Raw genomic sequence first — 27,176 nt, 5'->3', positions numbered from 1 at the left:
ACTTCACTATAACGTTTCTATAGATTAACAATAACAAACAATATTTACAACAAATATTAAAAAAATTAATATACAGAAACGTTATAGTGAAGTGCTAGTAAGTGAAAAGTGCATAATATATGTAAGTGAAAAGGTTACTCACAATATACAAATTATCAATGTAAAAGTTGTCAATTTTTCAACTTTAAATGCAAATATCTTTAAAACTATAAGTCAGCGGCAACTATGTATATATATTTTCGTGATCTGGAGAACGTCACCTTTCCAGTGATACCCATTTTATTCCCGAAATCCGGGGATGCTATTCTAAATCCCAGCCAAAATATACATACATATATCAAGATAATCTTTTTGTGAGCATAGTATAAAATCAAAAGTGCGTGAAAGCATTTATCAAGAACATTGTGAACAATACACACATATCGGAAAATTTTGAAATGGCAGTTCTGTACTGCGATTTCTATGACAGTAGGATATATAATATGTATAAGCCAAGTTCTATCAATAAAAACAGAGCATCCATGACGTGAGCCTCTGCGTTCGATTTGTTTTTCTCTTTTGTTCAAGTGTTGCTTTCTTTATACAAATTTTGTGGTTAATTTATGTGTAACAAACGGCTTTCTGAATTTTGAATAAATACTTCCTTATATTGAATGCCAATGTGAATAATTATACAAAACTTAGCCAGAATTCATTATGGCGTGAAACTAAAGAGAAAAAAATTCAAACTTGTAGTGTAGTTTTTCTATGCTTTGTAATAGTAGGTGCTCAATAAGTTGTACTGATACACATTAAGTAACGCGTGCAAACAGTACTATAATGGTAAAAAAAATTTAAAAGTTATTAGCAAGTTGATCCGACTCGGCCATTGTATTTGCCACATTTAGTATTGCCAACCCATATTGAAATCTGTAATTGTAAAGAACTTTTACTTATATTAAAATTTTTATTATTGAATGTTTCCCCAGATTTTGTAATAAACGATATGAAAGCCAATTTAGCATCTAGTTTTTCAAAAGGATTGCTTATTATTTCTTAAAAAATCAATCTCCAAATATAAATTTAATACGAAGTTGCATAGTTTTTGTACATATTGTCGATGTTTAATATTGCTCTCATACACATATTTGGTAGAGATGGCAATATTAGTTTGAGTACTTTAGGGAACTAGCAAGGTGGTGCATTACTCTTTTTTTATTTCGTGCATAGCTTTTACTTTTGGCTTTGTGAGTAACGAAAAGTTATTTAAAAACATCAGTATACATTTGTAGCATTTTACCTGAAGCATTAAAAAAAATTTTATTTCTCTGCCAATTTTCGATTTATGCTAAATCTTCAAGCATGAATTAGAAAATTAACTCCTGTTAGAAATTATCAAACATCTGCATTAATTTGCTTTCTTACGAACATTGACGTGATTTTTTTAACGTTATCTTTAGCCAAAGAGATTGACATTAATAGTAAAAGAGTACTTAATTTCATCTGTAAAATCAAGAGGTAATAGTGTAATATAATTTATACAAGCAAGAAATTACTATAACAAAGAACAACTTCAAATATTGTGTGAATATACAAGTTTTACAAGCGGTTAAATAATGCTCTGTTTAGAACTATATAATAATTTAAAATAATCAATTTAAAATAATCAATTTAAAATTTACACATTTGTTAAGAAGTATCATAATTCAATAAGTTGGCGACGAATTTTATTCATATTTGGATTGAATAATATTTGGTGATGAATACTTCACCGGTTCCGGCGTTGGACATGACTATTAAATGTCAAAGTCCGCTTAAACTATATTATTACCAGTTACCGGACGCCATTTGCGATATTAGTAACACCACAGCTTCTAACTGTGATAATATAATGCGTTATAGTAGATCGAAACTCTTCGATCTTCGCAACGAAACAAATTCCCGTCGCCGTCCTGAATATGACCTAAGAGCTGAATTGCAATCGCTTGGTGTTTGGAAGTTTAATGCCAGTGGCAACGGTCTCCAAAATAGTGCAGGTTCCAATAACGAAGGAACCGCAGTATCTAGCAACGCATATGTCGCTAATCATGCAGCACAATTATCATCGGGGAATATGAATGTACGGGCACAACGTTCTCCGGGAAGTCGTGAAACTACATTAAACATTTCGAATTCTTCGCAACATAATACTTCTTATCACAATCTTCATAAGACGTACATAGATCATCGCAGCATTTCTTCATCTCATCTTATGCCAGCGTTTGCTAAAAGACGTATTGCTGCTTCTTCTGCACCTTCTAGTAATGCTGCTATTGTGGGATCACAAAATTTGTCGAGCAGTGGAAATTCCTCTTATGGTCCCAATTCTCCTGTCGATACCCGTTCGCAAACGCCAACAGAGGTTAAAGACGGTTTATTTTACAGTAATATTTCCGGTGGAAATAACGGGAATATGCGCCAACGAAACAAGGATCAATTATACGATTATCTTCAACGCGGAAGTAGCGGCGGTTCGATCACTGGAGATGACCCCAACATATTTATATCACCTCAGAGAAAACTTTTAGGTATGCAACAAACTCAAATTAAATTTTTTAAGAATATTGTGTACTTTTTTTTAAATCCGAAATAGGGTCGGCTTTAGTATACCCACGATTTCAGAGTTATAAGTGGTATGGTTGGATAGGGCTGATGCTCCAGATTAAGAATATAGTTCTTGCGCCAGCAAACTTATAGTTTTCGAGATGTTTGCATTTAAAGTTGAAAATTTTGCAAATTTTATATTGCAATTTCTAGATTTCTAGTAATTATTTATTTTATAGTATGCACTTTTTATGCTTTTACATTTCACTTCATTGTTTCTACATATTTATTTTACAGTAATTATTTAGTTATTTGCTTAAAATAAGCATTTTATATTTTACACGAAGGTTCGGCTTTAGTATACCATCCCAGGATTTCGGGAATAAAATGGGTATGGTCGGATAGAGGAGATTCTCCAGATCACGAATATATATGGTTATAGCCGCAGGAAGCTTATAGTTTTCGAGTTATTCGCGTTTTAAGTTGAAAATTTGCAATATTTTAATTACATATTTTCGATATATAAAATTAATTTTGCACTTATATTTTTCAATTTTATATACGCTAACACATCACTTATTCATTTGCACACATTTATTTTATATAATATAGTGCAAAAATAGCTTTTAATAAACATTTAAATTGTTGTTGAATTTGATTATTTAAGAATAACAAATGAATTACAAACTGTCATATAATTAGTGTTACCTTATCGACATCATTTGTAAAAATAAATGTGTCAAATAATCAGTGTTACTATAGTAAAATATTTTACAAACTAAAATAAAAAAAAAATATGTAGAAATATTATACCCTAAATACAGGAAACATAATCGTTGATAAACATTAAAAAAAAATATAAAAAATTTAAGTGGCTGCTAATGTAAAAATGAGTTCTACGGGAGAAAAAAAAATGTATATACCCGGTGTTGGACCGACCAGGGTTATTTTTTTTGAAGCACGGCCGAAGGGCGCCCACGCAAAAAGGAGTTGTACGCGAAAAAAATTTGATACACCCCGGTGTTGGACCGACTAGGGTTATTTTTTTGAAGCCGTCCACGCAAAAAGGAGTTCTAGGCGAAAAAAATTTGATACACCCCGGTGTTGGACCGACCAGGGTTATTTTTTTGAAGCGCGGCCGATGGCCGCCAACGCAAAAAGGAGTTCTACGCGAAAAAAATTTGATACATCCCGGTGTTGGACCGACGAGGGTTATTTTTGTGAAGCGCGGCCGAAGGCCGCCCACGCAAAAAGGAGTTCAACGCGAAAAAATTCTGATACACCCTGGTGTTGGACCGACCAGGGATATTGTTTTTTATAGGTTGTTGATTTTCGTATTTGGGGTATAATCTGTTCCCTTTATTTCATTTAGTTATTATAAAAATGATGGTGATAAGGTAACACTGATTATATGACAGTTTGTAATTTATTTGTTATTCTTAAATAATCAAATTCAACAACAATTTAAATGTTTATTAAAAGCTATTTTTGCACTATATTATATAAAATAAATGTGTGCAAATGAATAAGTGATGTGTTAGCGTATATAAAAGTGAAAAATATAAGTGCAAAATTAATTTTATATATCGGAAATATGTAATTAAAATATTGCAAATTTTCAACTTAAAACGCTAATAACTCGAAAACTATAAGCTTCCTGCGGCTATAACCATATATATTCGTGATCTGGAGAATCTCCTCTATCCGACCATACCCATTTTATTCCCGAAATCCTGGGATGGTATACTAAATTCTTCCCCATTTACCAAACGAATAAAAATGAATAAAAAATAGGATTATACCCCAAATACATAATATATCATGATTTTTGATCGGGCAGGCCGCCGACGCCTAAAAGGAGTTTTACTCAAAAAAAGCTGACACCCCGTTGTTGGATCGGCCAGGATTATTTTTTTTTTAGAAGCGCGGCCGAAGGCCGCCAATGCAAAAAGGAGTTTTACTTAAAATAAAACCTGACACACCCCGGTGTTGGATCAGACAAGGTTATTTTTTTTCAAGCGCGGCCGAAGGCCGCCAATGCGGAAAGAGGTGGAACGCGAATAAATTTATGTTTTTCCCGGTGTTGGATCGGCCAGGGTTAGTTTTTTTTTGAAGCGCTTCCGTTTTGTCATTATCTTCACATTTATCAATTCCGCGTTTATGCCTGTGTCCAGGATACAAATTTAAAGTACATAAAATTTATAATTTATAAATATATAATTATTAAAAGTTAAGGTGTATTTAAAGAAATGAGTGCAAATTCATCAGGTAAGTAATATAAGTTTTAAATTGATAAAAATATAAGTTAAGGCACTTAAATAGATATGTGTCGGAGCGTCAACCAGCCGAGGTGTCGTAAAGCGAACCAATGTGCTTAAAGCGTCGGAAGTTAAATCAATGTGGAATATTGTAAAAATAATCTAAACATTTTATAGTAAAGAAAAATGTATTTTCTTAGCGGAAGAGCAAGGATTGATTTTAAAATCTAAAATGTGTCTACGCATAAAGTGCCAATGACGCTGCCATTAAATAAAAGTAGCACTGTTGGGGCGTTCCTATGCCGGAGAGGTGGTTGTCGGAACCGAACTGCATTGGCATGATCGAGCGATACCTGGTTCGATAACGCGAAAATTCCACTTCCTCAAACATTTTATCTAATGTATGCGTATGCATCTCATTGGTCGCATGCTGAAGTGAGGAAGAACAGTTTTATCAGAGAACCAGTTTTATCTAGCGCTACTATATGTGACTGGTATAATTACTGCCGCGAAGCCGTAGTATTATACCAGGTTGACCATCGGGTAGCGGTAAGTAAAATTGGTGGCCCTAGTAAAACTGTTCAAATAGATGAAAGCAAATTTGGAAAGAGGAAATACAATAAAGGTAATAAAATAAAAACATAATTTTTTTTTATGTAATTAATATATCTTTTCTTATTTTAGGGCGGAGAGTCGAAGGCCACTGGGTTCTTGGGATGGTTGAAGATGGGAGTGACGACCTTAGGCTGGTGGTATGTCCCGGCAATGTCAGGTCTGCTGAGGTGCTCATACCTTTGATAGAGAAGCACGTGACAAAAGGGAGCATTATATGTACTGATTGCTGGAAGGCGTACGATTGTCTGTCCAGCCACGGGTATGAGCACCGACGGGTTAATCACAGCGACCCCGATAATCCGTTCGTCGCAGAGGACGGGACCCACACTCAACGCATCAAGCCCCAGTGGCGCGTAATTAAACGATTTTTTATTAAAGACTTATAATAATGGTGATGATTTTTCCAATTTAATTTTTGAATTTATTTGGAGGAAAAATATTGCAAATAATCATTATGTACAATTATTAGATGCATTTAAACCTACTTATAAGCCTTAAAACTTTTTTTATTACAATGGAAAATTTATTTCAGAAGGTATTTGTTTCCTGCGATTAAGTTTTCATATTCATTTTTATTTGTTTGATAAATGTGTAATTATGGCAATACTTATTATCATGAATAATGAAATTTGTGTAAAATATAAAATGCTTATTTTAAGCAAATATCTAAATAATTACTGAAAAATAAATATGTAGAAACAATGTAGTGAAGTGTAAGTGTATAAAAAGTGCATAATATGAAAGAAATAATTACTAGAAATCGAGAAATTGCTATATAAAATTTGCAAAATTTTCAACTTTAAATGCAATTATCTCGAAAACTATAAGTTTGCGGCGGCAATAACTGTATATATTCTTAATCTGGAGCATCAGCCCTATCCAACCAACCCACCCTGAAATCATGGGATGGTATACTAAAGTTTCCCCGAAACCCGTCTCCGGGTTGTAGCCACAGTGAATAGCGTGTTAGATTAATAATATTAAAAAGACATGAAGACTATCATACATTATTTTTCCAACAGCTTCTTTTGGTATGGCTGGAACTCATTTGCGGAACTCGTATGCAAAACACTCTGCCAAAGTAAATTATATAGCGCTCTCACCCACTGCAATATGCGTCGTTTCTTTCACCAATTTGCTAAAATATTTGTGTGCAAAAATGTTCCCTACTTTTTTCCTTCGTTACTTGTAGTAACTATAAGTTTTTCACTTGCGACTTCATATAATACATTTTCTTGGCAACTTTGTATTAGTAATTGCTTTCAATAAAAATTTTTAAATAATGACTTATTTCCATAATAAATTTAAAGGTCGGCTTTAGAATACTGACCCAGGATTTCGGAAATAAAATGGGAATGGTCGGATAGAGGAGGTTCTCCAGATTCAATAACATTGAATTAAAACTATTTTTGCACTATATAATGCAAAAAAAAATTTGTGTACAAACAATTTAATGAAGTGTTAGTGAAAATAAAAATGAAAAATATAAGTGTAAAATTAATTTTAAATCCAAAAAAAACGTAATTCAAATAATGGTAGTGCAAATATCTCGAAAACTATTGGTTTCCTGCTATATATATTCTTGATCTGTGGAACCTCCTCTATTCGACCATACCCAGTTTATTTCCGAAATAATGGGACGGTATTCTAAAGTTTTCTAAAAATGAGTGCTGTGAGTTATTCTGTAACCCTTGATTTCTGAACGTAATATTTTTCTCTCTTACAGAGCAAGACCGCGAGCGAGACAAAGAACAAGAACTTCAGTCTGGCAGTAGACGACTATCATCACCCATATCTTTAGGCTTATGTAGATATAGCCACAATAACGGTGGCATCGCTCAAGAACGTAGAATCGGCAGCGGCCGTCTGCTACACCGCGACGTAAACTGGGATTATCGTGCTTCTCAAGACAGAGATAAAGGCCAAAACTTAAGCTCTGCCCCAATTCAAGATAAAGAAATATTAGCGCCAAATCATTTAAGTCAGGCCCGAGGTGTGGGGCGGTATTCAGAGCGAACTTCGGTTGGAAATGGATACTCAGACCGACGACATTTGGAACGGCGTGGCGGTGGTGACAATGACAATGTCCGAGATAAATATGAATACGTAAGCAATGCTCAGACACCAAATGCTCATGGTGGTGGTACTAGACGAGATATATATGCTGCTGAGTCTTCTTCAAATCAGCATTCTATATCTCATAATCGTAATAGACGGAACCAGAAATATCATGATAGGAATGAAGAGCCTGAATGGTTCAGTAGTGGTCCAACATCTCAACATGATACAATTGAATTGCGTGGATTCGAAGAAATTGACGACCAATACAATGAAAGCTCTAACGAAGGTATTGGTAGCACTAAGCGTACACATTTTCCAAATTCGTCGCGAAAAATAAGTGAAAGTTCATCATCTCGCGAGAGCAGTACTTTGAATTTGTCTAGCTCGAAGTCAAAAGAGCAATTACATCTATTATTAGATCACGAGAATGTTGACAATAAAACCGTAACTTTATCACCAGGCACTTTGCCATCCGGCAACAATATAATTTCTTTTGAAAACATAGATTCTCTCCGTGAGGAAGAGGGAAGTAAAGTGTTAAAAGGCAATGGTGACAGCAAAAAGAACGCTAAACGATTAGGACGAAGCAATGAAACTTTTGATGCGACACTTCCAGATTTTATGCTCGAAACTGAAGAAATTTCAAAAAAGTCAAACACTTCCAGAGACTCAGAGTTCAATTTTGATGTCTTCCTAAATCCTAATCTTGATCCCCTTAAACACTCGTTAATGTGTGGAGACAATTCCAATAATGAGAATGAAGTAATAGGTAGCTCTCGATTTAGCCGTTGGTTCGCTAATAAAACTGTAGGTAATGAAGGACAATTCGGAAATTGCAATGCAAACAATACAGCTATGGATTTCATTGAAAGTGACACCAAAAATGAAAGTAATACTCTGATGGAATTTCTTAACAAACTGCCAGCTTTACCGGATTCTGTTATAACGCAAAAAGGTACATGTTTGTTGTTTGACAATATTAAGGGGTTAAGTATAGTCAAAAATTGGCAAATTAACTATGTATTAAAAAAGATGTCGACTTGTTTTGAAAGCAATTTGAATAAAAATTTATCAAGGATATTGTGGAATTCAATAGAGAAATGCGTCGTTGTCAGAATTGCAAACCAATATTCGATTCCTATTATTATTTCTTCTTCTTTATTGGCGTAGCCACCGCTTACGCGATTATAGCCGAGTTAACAACAGCTCGCCAGTCGTTTCTTCTTTTCGCTCGTGGCGCCAATTGGATATTCCAAGCGAAGCCAGGTCCTTCTCCACCTGGTCATTCCAACGGAGTGGAGGTCTTGTTGTTGTCGTTTTTGTAGCGGCAGAGTTCTGCCGAATTGACAGTCCTTGGCCGGATAAAAATCTGGGTCTAATCCGGTTACGAAGACCCGACTGTCGTGGGAACGGAGTCTTCCTCTTCCTCAGCTTCCCCCGGCGGGTACTGCTTCAAACACCTTCATAACTGGAGTGTTTTCGTCCATTCGGACAACATGACCTAGCCAGCGTAGCCGCCTCCTTTTAATTCGCTGAACTATGTCAATGTCGTCGTACATATATCTCATATAGCTCATCGCTCCATCGAATGCGATATTCACCGTGGTCAGTGCACAAAGGACCATAAATCTTTCGCCGAACTTTTCTCCCGAAAACTCTCAACGTCGACTCATCAGCAGGACGGGAATTATGAGCGATATATAGAGTTTGGTTTTTGTTCGTCGAGAGGGGACCTTACTTTTCAATTGCCTACTCAAGCCGAAGTAGCACCTGTTTCCAAGAGTTATCCTGTGATGGATTTCCAGGCTGACATTGCTGGTGGTGTTTACGCTGGTTCCCAAATATACGAAACTATTTACAACTTCAAAGTTATGACTGTCAACAGTGACGTGAGAGCCAAGTCGCGAGTGCGACGACTGTTTGATGACAGGGGTTGTTTCGTCTTGCCCTCGTTCTCTGCCAGACCTATTTGCTTTCGCTCTTTGTCCAGTCTGGAGAAAGCAGAACTAACAGCGCGGGTATTGAGGCCGATGATATCAATATCATCGGCATACGCCAGCAGCTGGACACTCTTATAAAAGATTGTACCCGCTCGATTAAGTTCTGCAGCTCGAATTATTTTCTCCAGCAGCAGATTGAAGAAGTCGCATGATATGGAGTCGCCTTGTCTGAAACCTCGTTTGGTATCGAACGGCTCGGAGAGGTCCTTCGCGATCCTGACGGAGCTTTTGGTGTTGCTCAACGTTAGTTTGCACAGCCGTATTAGTTTTGCGGGGATACCAAATTCAGACATCGCGGCATAAAGGCAGCTTCTTTTCGAGCTGTCGAAAGCAGCTTTGAAATCGACGAAGAGGTGGTGTGTGTCGACTCTTCTTTCACGGGTCTTTTCCAAGATTTGGCGCATGGTGAATATCTGGTCGGTTGTTGATTTGTCAGATCTAAAGCCACACTGATAAGGTCCGATCAGTTTGTTGACGGTGGGCCTTAATCTTTCACACAATACGCTCGATAGAACCTTATACGCGATGTTGAGGAGGCTTATTTCACGGTAGTTGGCGCAGATTGTGGGCCTCTTTGTGGATTTGGCAAAGCACATTTAAATTCCAATCGTCGGGCATGTTTCGTCCGACCATATTTTAGAAAAAAGGTGATGCATATTCCTTATCAGTTCTTCGCCGCCGTGTTTGAATGGCTCAACCGGTAATCTATCGGCCCCCGCCGCTTTGTTGTTCTTCAGATGGGTAATTGCTATTCGAACTTCTTTATGGTCGGGCAATGGAACGTCTGCTCCATCGTCATCGATTGGGGAATCGGGTTCGCCTTCTCCTGTGGTTGTACTTTCACTGCCATTCAGCAGGCGGGAGAAGTGTACCCTCCATAATTTAAGTATGCTCTGGGCATCGGTCACTAAATCACCTTTGGGGGTTTTACAAGAGTATGCTCCGGTCTTGAAACCTTCTGTTAGCCGCCGCACATTTTCGTAGAATTTTCGAGCTTTTCTCCTGTCGGCCAGCTTATCAAGCTCTTCATACTCACGCATTTCGGCCTCCTTCTTTTTCTGTCTACAAATGCGTCTCGCTTCCCTCTTCAACTCTCGGTATCTATCCCATCCCGCACGTGTTGTGGTCGATCGTAACGTTTCGAGGTAGGCAGTCTGTTTTCTCTCCGCTGCGACACGGCACTCCTCGTCGTACCAGCTGTTTTTTTGCATTCTCCGAAAACCAATGGTTTCGGTTGCAGCTGTACGTAAGGAGCTTGAAATGCCGTCCCACAGCTCCTTGATACCGAGTTGTTGACGAGTGCTCTCAGAGAGCTGGAGTGCAAGCCCGTTCGGCTGTCTGTTGTGATTGCATGTTCTCGACGTCGAACCTTCTTTGTGTTTGTTGACGTTCGTTTTTTGCTACACAGTGGCGGGTGCGGATCTTGGCTGCAACAAAATACTGATCCGAGGCGATGTTAGGACCTCGGAGCGCACGCACATCTTAAACATTGGATTCGATGTGGCTTGATAAATATTTCTATGCTGGAATCTAGTACTTCATGTAACCATATTACGGGCCCCGGCGAAGTCGATCAGTCTCAACCCATTTGGGGATGTTTCCTCGTGGATGTTGAATTTACCGACTGTTGCGCTAAAAATACCTTCTTTGTCCACCGTGGCGTTAAAGTCGCCAAGCACGATTTTGACATCGTGACGGGTGCAGTTCTCATAGGTGCGCTCCAAGCCCTCATAGAAGGCTTCTTTAGTCACATCGTTCTTTTTTTCCGTCGTTGCGCGGTCGCAAATCGGCGATATTTTGGAGAACATCAACCAGCTGGGCAGTGGCACCTTCCCAATTAGGGAACCGAACATTCCAGGTGCATGCCCTCAAATCGTAGTTCTTATTTCGTTTGCCATGGTCGTCTCAAAAGAGGGATCTCTCATCCGAGGCAGTTGGTAAACTTTCATTGGGTGCGCGTTTTACGTGGCGGGTCTTAAACCCAGCGCACAACCCTATATATATGTTTACTTATGTGATAAAACTTGCAAATAACTAAATTTGGAAACAATTATATTTAAGTTTTTGATGAGTTCTATTGTATTGAAAAATGTCAACGAAAACAATAAAAGGAAGCTTTTAAGTGATCACGAAATCCGCTTGATGCACCAGGCGAATCGCATGAGAAATTTAGCTTACATTAACTTGTATGTTGGTATACATTCTTACTCTACAGATTTACAGTAACGGACAATAAAATGGAATCAGAGGGTTTGTTTTGAAACAACGGTATAATTTTTTTGAACATTTTCATTTATGTAGTAACTTTTTTGTGTAATAACAAGTGTATTCATTTGTACTTAAAAAAAAGAAAGGATTGGCGAGTTTAACAGTTAACTGTAATTTAAAAAGTGTAAATAGCGTGCTTTGTGTATAATGAAAAAATAATAGAATTAATAGCGAAGTAATTTCATAAACAAAAAATATTGATTCTGCTTATATTAACTTTATTAGATCTGTGTAATGAATATTTGTATAAAATATGTACATATGTATTTATGTAGAATTATTTTTCTAGCAAATCAGGGAGGAGTAGGGAGGAAGGAAAATTTGCGAAAGAAGGATCACACGTAAATAGAAATTGCAAACATATCGAATATGCTTCAAAAATGTGAGTTTAATGCCTTAAAATTTTCCAAAAAAAAAGCTTGAGACCACAAAAAAAGACTGCGGAATTCGATCAATATATTGCAAGATTGTCACTGTGCGATCCGTTTAGAACCGTTGCAGCCATTCAACAAGAATTAGGTGCACAAATTTATTCAAGAATGGTAAGAAGACGACTTGTAGGAAAGTCTCTTTGGCACATTTTTCTTAAAGGCTGGTTTCTGTAAAAATTTATTTTTTTATTGTAAGATATTATTTTGATTTGTTCTCCGAATTTTTTAAATTTTTATTTTACTTTTGTTATCGCAATATTTATGAATTATTTTTTTTTTGTAAATATTTTTACTGTAACTGATAGCACTTGACATGAAGTAAATAATAAAAACTTATTTTAGTTGAATTTAAATCACATTCATATTATTTTATACATGGAACGAAAAATTAATACTAAGGATGATTCTATTTTATTGTTCGTAACTGTATATAACATCGATTGAATAAAGACGCATTTGGGTGCTAAATTGCGTTTCTAACGTTTTGGAAATCCTCTTAAAATATCTAGATATTTTTCCATAAACTCAATAATTATGACATTTTTTATTGTTATTCTGTCATCTTTTTGCTTTGTTTCTGATGAAAAAACCGATCAAACTATCGGAAACTATTTCTGTGATACCAAAAAGCGATACAGTTTCTATTTGGAACGTTAAACCTGTAATATTTGAAATCATGACATATACTACATTTATTTTATCCGTTTCAATTCCGACTCCGACAACTATTGGATTCTGGAACACCCCTGAACAATTTTAAAAGTAATATTTGTTTGTGTTGATCTAGTTTCAAACGAAGCTCCTTGCGATGACCATCACCAATCATTGGATATTCACCTAAATCAATCGGGCAAAAAATCAGTTTTATAAGTAGTTAATTGAAGAAATTAATTCTTTTTTAATTAATAAAGTGGCGGCCTCAGGAATTTTATTTCCATATTTTTTCGTGAAAAATCAACATTTTATAAAAAATCGCAAATAAAGAAGGCCTTTGATCAGGCAATAGATTTTCAATTTTTCAAGTAGTAAAAATCATTAAAATATATTTCGAGCTGTGGCATTCACCAGGTCAAAAACAAAGTTCTGAGAAGACACATTTCAAGTTCCAGGCTCAATTTGCTTTCCAACTCCAATTATTTATATACGCTATGGACACATAAATAGCACACTTGGTCATCAAATAAGAAAACATTTATTTATTCCTTAAGTTTATCATTTACGGATTTAAGAAGGCATGCGTTTTATATTAAAAATTATTCACTTTAATATTACTAAAACTCTAAAACAATAAATATTTTATTATCGCCAAAAAAAGACGAAAACATCAATATCCTATATGAAAGCTGGGACACATATATAGCACAATCTGAAAAGTGGTTTAAAAAAGGGTACAAAAATCTTTAAAAATTATTTAAAAAAATTGTAAAATTGTTCATTTCGTTAGTATTTTGTACTATATCCATCATTTTTAATCACCCACTCACATCTTTGCTGCATGCTGTCCACCAGTTCTTGACATCGTTCCTTTGGGATTGAATACCAAGGCTTCTCAATTCCAGCTCATAAATCATCAAAATTTTTGAATTTTTTGCTTGCTATTTTGAACTTGATATCATTACATAAATTTTCTATTGGTTTCAGATCTGGTTTTGCACAGGGGACTCATATATTTTACATTTTTTATTGCCGAGATCATGCTTAACTACCTTTGCGGTGTGCTTCGGATCATTGTCTTGCATAAATGTCCAGTTTATGAGCATGGCTTGAAATGCAAATGGATCCATTTTATTTTTCAGTATATCCAAATACTAAAACTGGTCCGTTTTACCATTTATTCGAACAATTGGCGCGATGTCATGCCATGAAAACACGCCCCCGACTATGATACTTCCACCGCCTTGCTTAATGGTTTTTTTGGTATACCTAGGTTTTAGGGATTAACCTTGTGGACGACGTACAAATGTTTTTTCAACTGAAACCTTCCTATTTATCTTGGTTTTGTCGCTCAAAAACACGTTCTTCCAAAATTATGCTGGTTTGTCTCTGTGGGCCTTTCCAAATGCCAGTCGAATTTTGATGTGGCGTTTTGACAGGCGTGGTTTCTTACTGGTAATTTGTCCAAAGAGATGAGATGCGTTTAGTCGTCTTCCTACAAGCTTTCTGGACATGACCACACCATATTCGTAATTAACTTCGATCATAATTTCTCTGGCTGGCTTAAACGGATCCGCTTTGCTCTTCCGTACTATGTTTTTGTCAACACTATTATCAGTTTTACGTGGTCTTAGTTTTCTTGGTATCTTTTTATTGACACAAGATGGGTATGTTTTGTTGCATAAAGAGCATTTTATAACATTTTTGGAGAGTAATGTATTTTTTCAGCAATTTTGGCAGGATCTTTTCGTTTTTTGCTCACATTGGACATAAGGACTCTATTTTCCGGCGTGGAATGTTTTCTTCTTCTCATTTGAATGAAATATTGATGAAATAATTATATATTCGCAAAATTAAATTAAAAAAATACGAGAACCTCACACAAAATTAAAAAAAAACTACGAACTTAAAAATGTGCTATTTATGTGTCCACCTCAAATCAACACTATACGCAATAAAATTGTCGCGTACAAAATTTAATAGAAAATAAACAGTAATTTTGTGTAGGGAAATGAGCCTCATACTGGTGACAAATAGATACATACCAAATTTTTACTGTTCAACTACTTTAGGATTAAAGAAATTAGAATTAATATGGGATTCAGATGTGTGCTATTTATATGTCCATGGCTGTATATGTATGAGATATTATACATTGCACGAAAAAGAACGATTTTTCGAAAATTCTAAGTACACTTAACCCCTTAAGTACAGTTCTTGTAAGAGAAACATTGCTTTTAATTCTTTTATGCTCTTCTTAACTTCATTGTGTAGTTACCGCTATCACGAGTGTAGAGGAACTGGAAGCGCGTATGGGTGTCATGAATACAACAAATGAAGTTTTACCGGCGACACACCATGTCGATATGCCTAACAAAAAAGATGAGGAAAGAGTGCTTAGTATGATTCCTTCAATTGCAAATGCGCAGTTAATCTCAGAACACCCTCAAGCTGGGGAAATTGAAGCATTTAAAAAGGTACTTGAACAACTAGGAACAGGAAATAAACAGCTACAGCAGCAGCATAACCAAACACAACAGCATGTACTACCACACAATCTGCAGTCAAATGTTTTGATATCGCCACAACATCGATCTGACCCGATGCCTCCGCTTAATATTATGCAAACAGGAGCTGCTCCAAATCTCTCACAACAAATAATTGTTAAAAATGATGAGCTGAAAAAGATTTTGCTTTCACAGGGATATCATCAGCAGCATCAAAGCAATGAAGAAAGTAATATTTTGTCTCAGTCGCAGCCGCAGCCAATTCCACTAACTGTATTGTTTGGGAATCATCCTCAAAAGCGTATGGAACAGAATTTGTTTCAAGGTATACAACGTGGTGTAGTGTCAATAAATTTTTTGGAACAGCAACTTAATAACCCGAATACGTCACCGTCTATAAAAGAAGCAATTACTACAGTTCTCCGTGACGCATCTACGATGGCAACATTGCACAGCAATGTTCCACACAATCAACAGAACTGTGGACTTATTGGATCAATCCTCCACCAAGGCCCCAGTAATTCACCGATCCAACCGCCACAGCAACAGCAGATTTTGCAGCAAATTCAGAATGTCATGGTTCCAGGACAAAGAGAACGAATTTCACTTCTGCCACATCAGGCTTCAAATCACCAAGCTATTCCGTGCCAACGAGAAATGCAATTTCACACACACGCCATCATGCAAAATGCTACGCTAAAGAAAAAAATAGAGGAACAACAGGATTCAATTAGACGACGCCAAGAAAATAATCTACAGTCAAATAATAGGTTAGGATTAAATGAAGTAGATACGCAACAAAAGAATATTCAGCAAATGCAAATTTCAAGTAACATGCAACAGCAAACTGCAGGAACACAACAGCAAGCTCAACCAACCCGACATATTAATTCGCCTACGCCTTTGGCTTTTACACCAACATCGGTGTTGCGTAAGATGACTGCTGAAAAAGATAATTCGAACTCAAATCCAACAACTCTACATCATAACATGTTAAACTCTGTACTACAGCAGCAAAATAAAGCCATGGCACAAAATACATTTATAAATCCAACCAACAACCAACATCAAATGCAACAGCCCACATCCACTCTACCACGGATGATACTTGGTGGGAATAACACACAGCAACAACAACAGCAAATGAGTAACAATAATTCGTTGCCGCCACAATCCTTAAACCAAACACCTCAGCAGCAAGCGGTCCAACCTTTACGCAACTCAATGGCACAAATAAAATGGCCACTACATTTAGTAAATCAAAGTATCACTGCTATTAAACCGATGGGTAAGCATATCAGCTGTTTACAAATGTGTCAGACCCATAAAAAAACATTTTGACAGCAACCATAAAATTGGTTGCATTAATCTTATATTTACTCAATTAACCAGATTTTTTCTCTAAAAAGTGTCACTTTTTCCACGGGCCTGCCTGCCAAATTTTTCGGTACAACCATAAACTATCTTTGCTAAAGCGAGTTCATCAGGAGCTTCTGACAAAAAAAAAAATGTAGAATTTTATTACAAAAAATTAGAGCATCGAAAAAAAGTGTAAACACTACAGTAAATAGAAACTAAGTTTTTTTCTCTTTGGTTTTGCTAGTAACTTATTTTATTTTTTAAATGTAAAACATAAGTAATGGTTGAGAGGTTTCCACTTCATTCGACAGAAAATTGTAAACAAAAAAATTAATTTTAAAAGTGATGTCTTTTGATCCAGTTCCAATTTAAGCTCCGCGGGGTGACTGTGACTAATACTTCGAAATTCAACTAAATCAATCCGCCAAAAAATTAGTTTCATTAATAGATATTTTAGTGCCAGATTGAAACTTTTTGAGAAACGCTTCAATTAATTTCATTTGTATGTTTGTGACTTCTTATAGTGGCACTAAAGCTAAATGGCTCTGCGTCAAAATGTACAATTAACAGTTGTTACCAGTTTAAAAACATAGTTTTTAGAAAAACGCATTGAAGTTTTACACTCAATTTATTTAAAGCTATAGCTACTGTGAATGTTCCAAAGTGTCCGAGTATTTTTTCTAATAATCGAATAAATCGAAAAAATCTGTCTTATTTTATTGAAAATTTCAGAGAATATTTCTAATTTATTATACTTAAATTAGATTTACATCTATAATCTCCATTGCCCCTATTATTTTGTTTTGTATACGCATGCTTTCCTATCAATAACTGTTAGATACCTCTTCTTCTTAATTGGCGTAGACACCGCTTACGCGATTATAGCCGAGTTAACAACAGCGCGCCAGTCGTTTCATCTTTTCGCTACGTGGCGCCAATTGGATATTCCAAGCGTCAGGTCCTTCTCCACTTGGTCCTTCCAACGGAGTGGAGGTCTTCCTCTGCTTCCCCCGGCGGGTACTGCATCGAATACTTTCAGAGCTGCAGTGTTTTTCGCAGAACTTTTCTCGCGAAACATCAGTTGATGTCATTGTCCAAGCCGCTGCACCATATAGCAGGACGGGAATTATGAGCGACGTATAGAGTTTGTTTTTGTTCGTTGAGAGAAGACTTTACTTTTCAATTGCCTACTCAGTCCGAAGTAGCACTTGTTGGCAAGAGTTATCCTGCATTGAGTTTCCAGGCTGACATTGTTGGTGGTGTTTTACACTGGTTCCAAGATAGACGAAATTATCTACGATTTCAAAGTTATTACTGTCAACAGTGACGTGAGTGCCAAGTCGCGAGTACGACGACTGTTTATTTGATGACAGGAGATATTTCGTCTTGCCCACGTTCACTGCCAGACCCATTTGCTTTGCTTCCTTGTCCAGTCTGGAGAAAGCAGAACTAACGGTGCGGGTGTTAAGGCAGATGACATCATTATCATCGGCATACGCCAGCAGCTGTATACTCTTATAAAAGATTGTACCTGCTCGATTAAGTTCTGCAGCTCGAATTATTTTCTCCAGCAGCAGATTGAAGAAGTCGCGCGATAGGGAGTCGCCTTGTCTGAAACCTCGTTTGGTATCGAACGGCTTGGACAGGTCCTTCGCGATCCTGACGGAGCTTTTGGTGTTGCTCAACGTCGAAAGCAGCTTTGAAATGGACGAAGAGGTGGTGTTTGTCGATTTTTTTTCACTGGTCTTTTCCAAGATTTGGCTCATGGTGAATATCTGGTCGGTTGTTGATTTGCCAGGTCTAAAGCCACACTGATAAGATTCAATCAGTTCGTTGACGGTGGGCTTTAATCTTTCACACAATATGCTTGATAGAACCTTATATGCGATGTTGAGGAGGCTTATCCCACGGTAGTTGGCGCAGAGTGTGGGGTCTCCCTTTGTGTGGATTGGGCAGAGCACACTTAAATTCCAATCGTTGGGCATGCTTTTGTGCGACCATATTTTACAAAGAAGCTGAAGCATGCTCCTTCTCAGTTCTTCGCCGCCGTGTTTGAATAGCTCGGCCGGCAATCCATCGGCCCCCGCCGCTTTGTTGTTCTTCAGGCAGGTAATTGCTATTCGAACTTCTTCATGGTCGGGCAATGGAACGTCTGCTCCATCGTCATCGATTGGGGAATCGCTTTGGGCATCGGTCGCTAGATCACCTTTGGGGGTTCTACAAAAGTATGCTCCGGTCTTGAAACCTTCTGTTAGCCGCCGCATCTTTTCCTAGAATTTTCGAACATTACCCCTGTCGGCCAGCTTAGCAAGCTCTTCGTACTCACACATTTCGGCCTCTTTCCTTTTTTGTCTGTAAATGCGTCTCGCTTCCCTCTTTAACTCTCGGTATCTATCCCATCCCGCACGTGCTGTGGTCGATCGTAACGATGCGAGGTAGGCAGTCTGTTTTCTCTCCGCTGCGACACGGCACTCCTCGTCGTACCAGCTGTTCTTTTGCACTTTCCGAAAAGCAATGGTTTCGGTTGCAGCTGTACGTAAGGAGTTTGAAATGCCGTCCCACAGTTCCCTTATACCGAGTTGTTGACGAGTGCTCTCAGAGAGCAGGAGTGCAAGCCGAGTAGAAAATCGTTCGGCTGTCTGTTGTGATTGCAGCTTCTCGACGTCGAACCTTCCTTGTGTTTGTTGGTGTGCTTTTTTTGCTGCACAGAGGCGGGTGCGAATCTTGGCTGCAACAAGATAGTGGTCCGAGTCGATGTTAGGACCTCGGCGCGTACGCACGTCAAGAACACTGGAGACAGCCAGGTAGCTTGATGTATTTTTTTGTGCAGGAATCTAGTAACCATATTTCGGACCCCGGCGAAGTCGATCAGCTTCAACCCATTTGTAGTGCCAAATATACCTTCTTTGCCCACCCTGGCGTTAAAGTCGCCAATCACGATTTTTAGGCTAGCCAGTCAAAAACCCTGAACCGTGGGTCGTGTCAACTGGCACGACCTATCTTATGGGCGCGCAATGTAACTGCACAGTCAAAAACGCTACTCCCTTCTCTCTTTGACGTGGGATGATGTGAGAATTCACGACATTTGGATTTTTGCCGTGGAAACGTGTCAAGTGATTGCTCTCTCACAGCGCAGGGTTGCCAATATCGATACACTAGTAATTATCAGCTTTTATAATTCAATCTGTTCAATATGTTTCAATATCTTTGAAATTTTCATAAAATAACTCAAAATCAGAGTCGAATGCTATTATTTATAAATATATAAACTATTTTTGATAGTTTGTTTTCAGTTTTGGTATTTTATATTGTAAAAAATTGTAATTGAAAACAAAGATGTGCTCAAAACAATATATGCTTATTGGGCAATGGCAAGGTTGTTCAAATATAAACAAACAAAGATGGCTGATTTCTGCGTTTTTACCACGTTTTTGACTGTGCACACATTTTGCCGATAAGGAAGGAAAAGGAAGGAAGGGAGTAGCGTTTTTGACTGGCTAGCCTTTTTGACATCGTGACGGTGGCAGCTCTCATAGGCGCGCTGCAAGCGCTCATAGAAGGCATCTTGGGTCATATCGTCCTTCTCTTCCGTCGGGGCGTGGGCGTAAATCAGCGATATGTTGAAGAACCTCGCTTTGATGCGGATTGTGGCTAGAGGTTCATTCACCGGAGTGAATAATAGTACTCGGCGACGGAGTTTCTCTCCCACCACGAATCCACTAAACTTGCGCTCCTTTATATGGCCACTGTAGTAAATGCCACAAGGACTTACTCGTCTCTATCCTTGTCCCGTCCATCGCATTTCTTGGACGGCGGTGATGTCAGCCTTTATTTTCACGAGAACATCAACCAGCTGGACAGCGGCACCTTCCCAATTAAGGGTCCGGACATTCCAGGTGCATGCCCTAATATCGTAGTCCTTATTTCGTTTGCCATGGTCGTCATCAAAAGGGGGGTCTCTCTTCCGAGGCTGTTGGTAGTTTTTCATTGGTAGAGGTTTTTTCGTGCCGGGACCCAAACTCAGGGCACAACCCTATGTAAGGGATGTTTCGCCTTCTCACTTTAGCTCGCCTTCGAACGGATGTTCTTAGGCTACTCAGAGGATACTTGTTCAAAGACCGGAAGTCGTGAGCTGCTTGAGCCATGCGTAAAAGAATCGTTTCTGGCCACTCCCAAGTGAATGGAGATCAGAGAACTATCCTCACTTACGTGAACTTCTCCACATTACTCCATCCTCCAACTGTTAGAAACGTGATCGAAAATTGTCTTACGCTTGTGGACAATAGTATATTATTGGATATTTCATATTCAATGGCAAATTTTTCATTATGTAAGGGAAAGAACAAATTTCTATTAAGGGATTAGGTGGATTTCAGAGGTACTAACAAAGGTATTATTACGATATTTTTCAAAGGTACATATTTGAACAATGTCTCCTGAAATTTTGATATAAAAAAGTTGAAAATTCAGCCGTTGAAACCTCATCTCTCTGGATGTCTCCCAAATAAGTGCTCTCGCCGTAAACAGCATAACCTATTAATGGTTCACCTAAAATTAAAAAAAAAAATGAACAAACGAAATAAAAAAACCGAAACTTTATTTTTTTCTCAGTCCTTGACCAAAAAATCTTATTTTTTGGGTAAAATTTTTGCTATTTATTAGTTTAAAAAAATATGTTGTAATGAATCAAAAAATTCTTCGTTCAATAACTAGATATTGTTATTTTAAAAATGTGTACACAATGCGAACTAAATCGGTCTATACCTTTTCGAGAAATCGTGTTCATCGACTTCAAAAACACACCTTAGAGAAAACGCTTTGAAAGGCGCCTAGCCTAGCTGGCCACGATCGCACAAGTTCTCAAGGCTGTATCTCGGAAGCTATTACTCGAATCAACATGAAAGTTTAGGACAATGTTCTAGAGGTTGTAGAATAAAATAAGACAAACAAATAAAACAATTCCCACGACAGCCGGTTCTACGCACCGGAATTGACTCGGATTTCATCCGACCAAGGGCTGTTTTTTCGGCGATCTAACCCCGTTTGGATCGGTAAGTGTTAATTTGTGTTTGTCGTCACTAGAGCAATGCCTTGCAGCAGGGTTGCTCCGTATCCTCCTGACTCGCGCTGGCATTGAGTCCAACCCGGGCCCGGAGGAATTTTTCTGCTGCGTGTGCGCAAAACGGCTCCATCCAAACTCCACCTCGGTCAGGTGTAACACATGCAATGGATGGAGCCATCTTAAGACCTGTTCAGGCCTTAAGACTCATAGGGAGTGGACGACGCGATACGTGGCCCCATGTTGCCTGCGCAATACTGCGAGCCAAGCCTCTACGGCTGTGCAATCCGCACATAGTTCGCGCGCCGCGCCGCCACCCAATCCGAGTGGCCAACAGAGGACCTCTACGGTCCCTAGGAGCTCAACCAGGCAACATAGCCCCCCTTCTGACTTGTGCCCCCCCCAACCTTCATCCCGCTCCAATCCTCGTGCGAGAACACACCAGCAGCTCTTGGTCCCTCGCACAGTTTGTTCCGTGTGTTAGACCGTCATACGTCGGAACGTGACATCCGTCGAGTGCAATTCTTGTACTGGCTGGTAACACTTTTCGGCGTGTTCCGGCCTGCGCACCACACGTGAGTGGAGTGACTTATACGTTGCCCCATGTCGCCTATCAACACCCCAGCGCGACAACCGCCCCTGCGGGTACTACAGCTGCAACAACTTCCACCCACACGTCACCCCTCACCCCTCACCCCCAGGATCACCCACGGACACCCGCGACAAACCCGGCTACTTCAATTTAACTGCAACGGACTCCAGAGTAAGAGCTTGGAGATAGTTGCACTTATGATTTGGGAACGTCTATCGATAGCTGCGGTCCAAGAAACCAAGTTAAACAGCCGCTCAGATCTTCTGAGTTGTGCAGGTTTCAACGTTATACGTAAAGATCGCGAGCGAGATAATGGTGGTGGCCTAGCTTTCGTAATGGACAACACCGTGCAGTATCGTCTAATCGATGTGGACATCGACCCCAGGGATACTACCCTAGAATGTCAGGGTATAGCTATCCGGTCAGGCGATGTCGAGCTCGAAATATTTTATATATACATCCCTCCAGTTACATGTTGCCCAACAGGATATCACCCGAATATAAGTGCGCTACTTCGTGGTGAAAACCGTTTGGTACTAGGCGACTTTAACGCGCACCACGATCTTTGGCATTCCTGCCTGTCAAATGATCGTAGGGGGATGGAGCTGGCGGAACAGATTGACGATTCGACATTCTGCACAATGAATGACGAAGCCCCCACTAGAGTTATGGGCACCTGTAATAGCTCGCCGGATATTACCATTGCTAGCGGTGGTCTGATAAACAGCATAGCCTGGCGACCTATGCTAACTCTCGCATCAGACCATCTGCCCATAATTATTTCGATCGTGAAGCCTCCCGATTTTGTTTCTGTGGACAACCGCACCTATTTTAACTTTAACAAAGCTAATTGGGTCTGCTTCACAGAATTTATTGAGAGCACCTTCAACGCTCTACCCATTCCTATGGACGTATGTGTTGGCGAACGTCAATTCCGCAAGGTGATCGCAGCAGCTACCGCTCGCTTCATCCCGGCTGGAAGAATCGCGGAAATCCGCCCCAATTTCCCAGCCGAAGCAACCGTTTTAGCTAATGAGCGCGACACCTTACGCCATGCCGATCCCGGGGATCCCCGAATAAGGGATCTCAATTTGGAGATTCGGCGAATGGTAAACCAACATAAGCGAACGAAATGGATAGAGCACCTGAAGTCCTGTAACCTCTCCACCGGAGTGAGTAAGCTTTGGGCTACTGTCAAAGCTCTGTCTAACCCGAAGAGACATGACGACCGAGTTGAAGTTCAATTCAATGGTCATGCCTCTTCGGACCCGAAGAAGTGCGCGAGCTATTTTAGCCGGACTAGCTTTAGACAAAGCTAAACGATGTGTTAACCGACGGCTGCGCAAAATGCCAAACGAAGGCGCGCCACTTACTTTCACCGATGAGGAGGTTCAGGGTGCCATCAAAAAAGCAAAATCATCTAAATCCATTGGCCATAGGATATCTCACCAAGGTCCTCAATCTGTCGCTGACCACTCTTCAAATACCCGATGTGTGGAAAGTCGGAAGAGTGGTCCCACTACTGAAACCTGGGAAACCCGCCAACAAAGGGGAATCTTATCGACCGATAACTCTCCTCTCCCCAGTAGTGAAGACACTTGAGGCCTTGCTACTCCCGACCTTCACTCACCACCTGAGCCTAGCCAGCCACCAGCATGGATTCCGAAAAGTGCACAGCACAACCACAGCACTTAGCGTCATAAACGCCCAGATAGTTCGTGGCCTCAACCAGAAACCACCCTGCGAAAGAACGATCCTAGTAGCGCTGGACCTGTCAAAAGCTTTTGACACGGTCAATCACACAACGCTACTGCAGGACATCGAAACAACTACGCTCCCTCCAGGGCTAAAGAGGTGGACCATGAACTATCTGAGCGGTCGCCAGTCATCCGTACTATTTCGAGGTAAAACATCTAAACTGAGAAGAATTAAACAGGGGGTTCCGCAGGGTGGTGTCTTCTCCCCACTACTGTTTAACTTCTACATCTCGGAACTCCCACAACCACCAGAAGGAGTTGCCATAACCTCGTACGCTGATGACTGCACGATATTGGCGTCGGGCAATGGAATTGATGGCATGTGTTCGAAGGTAAACAGCTACCTCTCCGACCTTTCTCGTTTCCTCACTGCACGAAATCTCACACTTTCCCCCACCAAATCCACAGCGACCATATTCACAAACTGGACGAAGGAGTATAGACTTGAGCTTAACATTGCAGTCGACGGCGTTAAAATTCCGACTCAATAATCCTAAGATTTTAGGTGTAACATTTGACAGTCTATGCTCCTTCTCTCCTCATACGACCGCGATTATCGCCAAAGTACAGAGCCGCAACTCGCTAGCCGGCAGCACATGGGGAAAAGACAAAGAAACGTTGTTGGCAACATACAAGGCAATCGGCCGGCCGGTCCTCAATTACGCAGCCCCCATATGGTCGCCTGGATGCAGTGGTACGCAGATGAGGAAACTACATACCTGTCAAAACACTGCACTCCGGACCACTACAGGATGTCTTTTGATGTCTCCCATTGAACACCTCCACAGTGAGACGCTTATGCTCCCAGTTAAGGAGCATAATGAACTCCTCTCCAGGCAGTTCCTGCTGGGATGCTTTCACAGAAATCAACCCTGCAGTCATCTGCTTGGAGCGGAACCGCCTCCTAGGAGCATCAAAAGGTCATTCCTGGATTACGTCGACGACGTCGTACAGTACGCCGACCGGACTTCGGACGCAACTAACTTTAGAAAGGTACTGACCGCCATTCACAGCGGAGCCATCAACACCTTCACCGACTCCCTTTCCGTGAATGGCGTTCTTAGAGTCAAACCACCACCCATCGCAGACGAAGAGCTCCAGCTGCCGCGAGAAACGCGTGTGACCCTTGCGCAACTACGTTCTGGATACTGTAGCAGGTTAAACTCCTACTTATCCAGAATAGACCCTGACATACCCGACGTATGTCCTGCATGCAACGAGTCTCCGCATGATACTGACCACCTCTTTGCATGCCCCATAAACCCCACCCATTTAACATCCTCCTGCCTTTGGTCCGACCCCGTCGAAACAGCACGTTTCTTGGGCCTACCGTTAGATGACATCGACGTCAACACAAATGACATTTACCATCCCAACGGGGATTGAATTTCCGTTAAAACAACAACAACAAACAAACAAAAAAAATCTAGTGAAATTTTCAAACATACCTAACACACGACCTAATATATATTTTTTAATTTACACAGGGCGACCAATTTTAAAAGCTCCTTTACCACCACAATCTGGCAATCACCCACAAATACCGCAGCTAAATCAAATGATGTTTAATAAGTTAGATTTTCAACAAGTGCAACAAAACCGTTTGAAAAACAACCAGACCCCTCAACATGTTTTAAGCCAGTCCACGCCACCATTTTCGCAACACGCGATGGTGTCACAACAAGCACCAAACCACACTAACTTAATTCCTCATGTTCAACATCAGCAACAGTTATATCAACAACAACAACGTATTCTAGCGTTGCAAAGACATCAACAACAATTCCACCTACAACAACAGTTGCACCAACAACATTCAATTGATACAACCAATCGAAATAGTTCGTTTAGTAATTGTTTTATCTATGTAATTTATAACTTAAAGATTTCATTTTCTTGCAGTTTGTATGCAGACGTCACTTGCCAATGATAGTAATGGTATGATAAATAACGCTGCTGCTACTGCTACAACTGCTGCCGCCAGCATAATAAATTATCAGCGTGATGGTGGTTTGTCTCCCACGAGTAATCAATTGGCGCAGTGGTTTTCGCCCGAGTTACTTGCTCAAGCATCTGCTGGAAAACTTCCGCTCCTGAATATGAATCAAGCGTTATGTCTAGAAGATTTCGAGAGAAATATACAACATTCCTCAGCACCAGTGAGCAACTAATGTCACAGGGTGGAAATATTATGTTTAAAGTTGTGTATAACTTAGGAAACATGTTAAATAATATTTTTTATTAGATGGCTTGGTGACACTAAATAAGCAGAAAGTATATTCTATATGAATTTAGATTTAATTTTGAAATTGTCGGAAGTAAAACGTTTTTAATATCAATTGGTAGTAAATAAAAAGTCTAATATAGCGTTCTGTCATAATTATAAATATTACACCATATGCGTATGAAATAGTATCTCAATTATTGCAAATGAATAATTTAGATTTCAAAACGATTGTAGTTTATAAAGTGTAAAAAATATAACTAAATTAGATGACGGCAAACAATTACAATAAGAACACCCGTAAGTATTTCACTTTATGATACAAATAAAAAATTTTACCAGCAGCCTAACCAGTTTGCGAAATATTACTCACATACACACAGGCATAGAACTCGTTCAAACACTTCAAATTTCTAACACTTGATAGCGGGCAGTATAGGCGCCAAGAAAGAATGAAAGAAATTGCATTCACACAAGGATTCTTTGTCCCCCACATATAAATCTCACTTGTTGCTGCTGGGACGGTTATCTAGGTCCTCGTTAGGATGGTAAGGTTCAGATAAGTAGACATCGAGGTCATGCAACGGTAGGCCCAGGAAACGTGCTGTTTCGACGGGATCGGACCATAGGAAGAAGTATCCAGAACAAAGGTGCGCAAGAGTCACTCGATCCTTGCGGCAACTCGAGTTCGTCGTCTGCAATACGCGGTGGTTTGACATGCGGTCGGTGAAGATGTGTATGGCTCCAATGTGAATGGCAATGCGTGTATAAGTTCGCAGCGTCCGAAGCCTGGGGTCGAATCGTTACATCCGTGCACGGATCGGCAAAC

General features: G+C 39.5%; 1 protein-coding gene across 2 annotated transcripts; it reads left to right on the top strand.

Annotated features, from left to right (window-relative positions):
- The first annotated feature begins 667 nt into the window (after nucleotides 1–667).
- On the top strand, nucleotides 668–26,697 carry LOC126766099 (eukaryotic translation initiation factor 4E transporter). 2 transcript variants are annotated; one of them, XM_050483881.1, is made up of 6 exons: nucleotides 668–822; nucleotides 1,440–2,546; nucleotides 7,162–8,451; nucleotides 15,124–16,644; nucleotides 25,611–25,964; nucleotides 26,026–26,697. In XM_050483881.1, the coding sequence occupies exons 2-6, from the start codon at nucleotides 1,739–1,741 to the stop codon at nucleotides 26,292–26,294; spliced, it is 4,242 nt and encodes a 1,413-aa protein (XP_050339838.1). In that variant the 5' UTR covers nucleotides 668–822; nucleotides 1,440–1,738; the 3' UTR covers nucleotides 26,295–26,697. The 2 variants fall into 2 exon arrangements, with proteins under 2 accessions (XP_050339838.1, XP_050339839.1); XM_050483882.1 differs by lacking the exon at nucleotides 668–822 and adding an exon at nucleotides 1,095–1,226.
- Nucleotides 26,698–27,176: the final 479 nt, after the last annotated feature.

This window comes from Bactrocera neohumeralis, unplaced genomic scaffold, assembly GCF_024586455.1.
Source record: "Bactrocera neohumeralis isolate Rockhampton unplaced genomic scaffold, APGP_CSIRO_Bneo_wtdbg2-racon-allhic-juicebox.fasta_v2 cluster11, whole genome shotgun sequence".
NCBI classification, from domain to species: domain Eukaryota; kingdom Metazoa; phylum Arthropoda; class Insecta; order Diptera; family Tephritidae; genus Bactrocera; species Bactrocera neohumeralis.
The sequence above is the reverse complement of the archived record's forward strand: the minus strand, read 5'-3'. Positions and strand labels throughout refer to the sequence as shown.